The 3,286-nt window shown below is 48.8% G+C and overlaps 1 protein-coding gene across 1 annotated transcript in view; it reads right to left on the bottom strand.

Annotated features, from left to right (window-relative positions):
• Positions 1 to 953: 953 nt before the first annotated feature.
• Positions 954 to 3,286, bottom strand: part of LOC117580534 (cell surface glycoprotein 1) — a 4,769-nt gene continuing 2,436 nt past the window's right edge. The window contains exon 3 of the mRNA XM_034267128.1: positions 954 to 3,262. Within this exon, the coding sequence (XP_034123019.1) occupies positions 1,205 to 3,262 (2,058 nt within the window). The 3' untranslated portion in view covers positions 954 to 1,204. The remainder of the gene's footprint in view (positions 3,263 to 3,286) is intronic.

Genomic DNA, 3,286 nt, shown 5'->3' with positions numbered 1-3,286 from the left:
TGAAGCCCTTGCCGGCGCCTTCGGGGGTAGAAAACTCATATAACCCGACCCACAATCAACCACCAAAAGAGCGACGTTCTCGCGCTCTCTCTCAGCATACACTCCACTCTTTTAGTTGCCTCCTGTTATCCATAGGCGCATTTTACTGTACACAAATTTGGCGCCCCAAAACGTAACGTAATCGTATCTCAATGAATTAGTAACAGAAACTACCATCAGCACGTTCTACCGCCCTGAATTAAGAACTTATAGATGGGATGAGAAGATGGTAGTGGGAAGACTCTTTATCGTATGACAATCGTAACATGAGACTTGTGCGTCGTCTGCAGTCTGGGAATTGCCTTGAAATCAAATCGATTTCACGCCACCCGCCTACCCCACACGGACACACAACGGACACACAGCGACAGGGCTATCGATGAGTTTGGAGCACAAGCGGAGCCATGTCCTGTAATTTGTCGCCGCCACACGACAGTGCTTGTCAGTGCCTGTCTGCCGACCGCCCTTCGGTTGGACAATTTAATTATAGCGCCGAGCGTGAGGTGGCTTTAAGGTAACGTAACCCGAGAGCAAAGCCCTGGCAACCACCCAAGGACTACTTGTGGACGCATTCGAGCCCAAGCGCCTACGTCAGAAACATCAGAAACATGCGTTTATCTCGTAATTAAATTTAAATGGGATAACTTTGTGCCCTCTTTGCGTTTCCGTCTCTCAAAGAAATTAGCGTCTGGGCCATGTCATAAGACAAACGGACAAAGATAGAGCTGATGGCAGCTTGACTTTAATTATAATGGACAAAGCCTTTGACTTTTAATCGTTTCGCAGTCTTTTGACAAAAAAAAAATGTGACTACCTTTCCAGGTAGATGTTGCCTCAGAGTATTGTTTTGAATTCACTCTTCTGGTATTCCTTTTGGGCGTGGCAGTCCTTATGGAAGCATTAATGGATCAAGCTTCGTTTATAGGTCCTTTATTCGTTGAATATATCATAGCCGAAATGAGATTTAAACTTAAACACTTCCTGAAAGTGGATAGATCGTGTGCATGTAAATGAAAATTATGTGTATGTGTCAGTAACCCACTCAGCAAATATATGAATAGCCATAAACCCTATGTTGATACCCTTTTACCATGTTCCTATAATAATACTGTAAAATATAAAGATCAAACTTGTTAAACAACTTCACTGGTAAACCGTTTCCTGCCTAGGCTACTTTCTGGCCACCTTGCCTTCTGGCCTTTGCAGCTTTCGACTCGACTATCGAGCAATCCACGCGACTGGGGAAATTGCAGACCTTTCTTGTTATATCGAAATTCAGACCCTTCGGACATTGACGGGGAATGGAGCGACCGTTGGCACAGACATAAAATTTGCTGCACGAACTCAGATCCCTCACATGTTCACCGTTGGGAAGCGATGTGCAGTCAAAGATCGACTTCTGTTCCACTTTCTTAGCGGTCGAGAGCTTCTTGACGACGGAGACTTGAACATCATCAATAGAGCAATCCACGAGGCTGGGGAAATTGCAGACCTTCTTCCTGATGTCAAAGTTGAGAATGCTGGGACAGCGACGGGGAATGGCCTTTCCATAGGCACACACGTAAAATTTGTTGCAAGACGTCGGATCCCTTAAGTAGGTTCCAGTTGGGAAGAAACTGCAGTCTGTTCTTGCCTGGAATTTCGAGGAACTCTCTGAGATTGTGCCTAGCTCTCGGTCATGTGGCGACTGTTTAATTCCCGCCGAATTCAGTGGCTCGGCCTTGGAACCATCATTAACTGGACGGTTGGCCAACGAAATAGGTTCGATTGGTCTACGGACGGGCAATGATGATGCCGTTTCGATTACCGAAGAGCTTTCCGCTAATTTTTCGTTAGATGAGCTTATTTGAGTAATTTGCTCGGATGAACTTTTCGTAGAAGATTCCATGGACAATGGTTCTTCAGAGCTGGAACTGTTTGACTCCGTTGAACTCTCCGGAGATGGCTCCGTGGAGGAAGGTTCTTCAGAGATGGAACTGTCTGGCTCCGTTGAACTCTCAGGAGAAGGTTCCGTGGATGAGGGTTCCCTCGAGGATGGTTTTTCAGAACTGGAATTACTTGGCTCGGTTGAACTTTCCGGAGAGGATTCCGTAGATGAGGGCTCTGCGGAGTTGGAACTGTCTGGCTCCGTTGAACTTTCCGGAGAAGGTTCCGTGGATGAGGGTTCCGTGGAGGATGGTTCTTCAGAACTGGAGTCACTTGCCTCCGTTGAACTCTTCGGAGATGGCTCGGTGGAGGAAGGTTCTTCAGAGCTGGCACTGTCTGGCTCCGTTGAACTCTCAGGAGAAGGTTCCGTGGATGAGGGTTCCGTGGAGGATGGTTCTTCAGAACTGGAGTTATTTGGCTCCGTTGAACTTTCCGCAGTAGATTCCGTGGAGGATGGTTCTTCAGAGCTGGAACTATTTGGCTCCGTTGAACTCTCAGGAGAAGGTTCCGTGGAGGATGGTTCTTCAGAGCTGGACTCACTTGGCTCCGTTGAACTCTCCGGAGATGGCTCCGTGGAGGATGGTTCTTCAGAGCTGGAACTATTTGGCTCCGTTGAACTCTCAGGAGAAGGTTCCGTGGATGAGGGTTCCGTGGATGAGGGTTCCGTGGAGGATGGTTCTTCAGAACTGGAGTTATTTGGCTCCGTTGAACTCTCAGGAGAAGGTTCGGTGGATGATGGCTCCGTGGAGGATGGTTCGTCAGAGCTGGACTCACTTGGCTCCGTTGAACTCTCCGGAGATGGCTCCGTGGAGGAAGGTTCTTCAGAGCTGGAACTGTCTGGCTCCGTTGAACTCTCAGGAGAAGGTTCCGTGGATGAGGGTTCCGTGGAGGATGGTTCTTCAGAACTGGAGTTATTTGGCTCCGTTGAACTTTCCGGAGAAGGTTCCGTGGATGAGGGTTCCGTGGAGGATGGTTCTTCAGAACTGGAATTAGTTGGCTCCGTTGAACTTTCCGGAGATGGTTCCGTGGATGAGGGTTCCGTGGAGGATGGTTCTTCAGAACTGGAGTTATTTGGCTCCGTTGAACTTTCCGCAGTAGATTCCGTGGAGGATGGTTCTTCAGAGCTGGAGTTATTTGGTTCCGTTGAACTCTCAGGAGAAGGTTCCGTGGATGAGGGTTCCGTGGAGGATGGTTCCGTAGAGCTGGAGTTATTTGGCTTCGTTGAACTGTCGGGTGAGGGTTGCGTGGGTGAGGGTTCCGTGGAGGAGGGGGGCATGGAGGAGGCCTTGCTCGGTCTCTTAGCGGGGTCGGGTTGGGATGG

Source organism: Drosophila guanche, unplaced genomic scaffold, assembly GCF_900245975.1.
Source record: "Drosophila guanche unplaced genomic scaffold, DGUA_6, whole genome shotgun sequence".
Classification (NCBI taxonomy): Eukaryota; Metazoa; Arthropoda; class Insecta; order Diptera; family Drosophilidae; genus Drosophila; species Drosophila guanche.
Note: the sequence above shows the minus strand (reverse complement) of the source record. Positions and strands in the feature narration are given on the sequence as shown.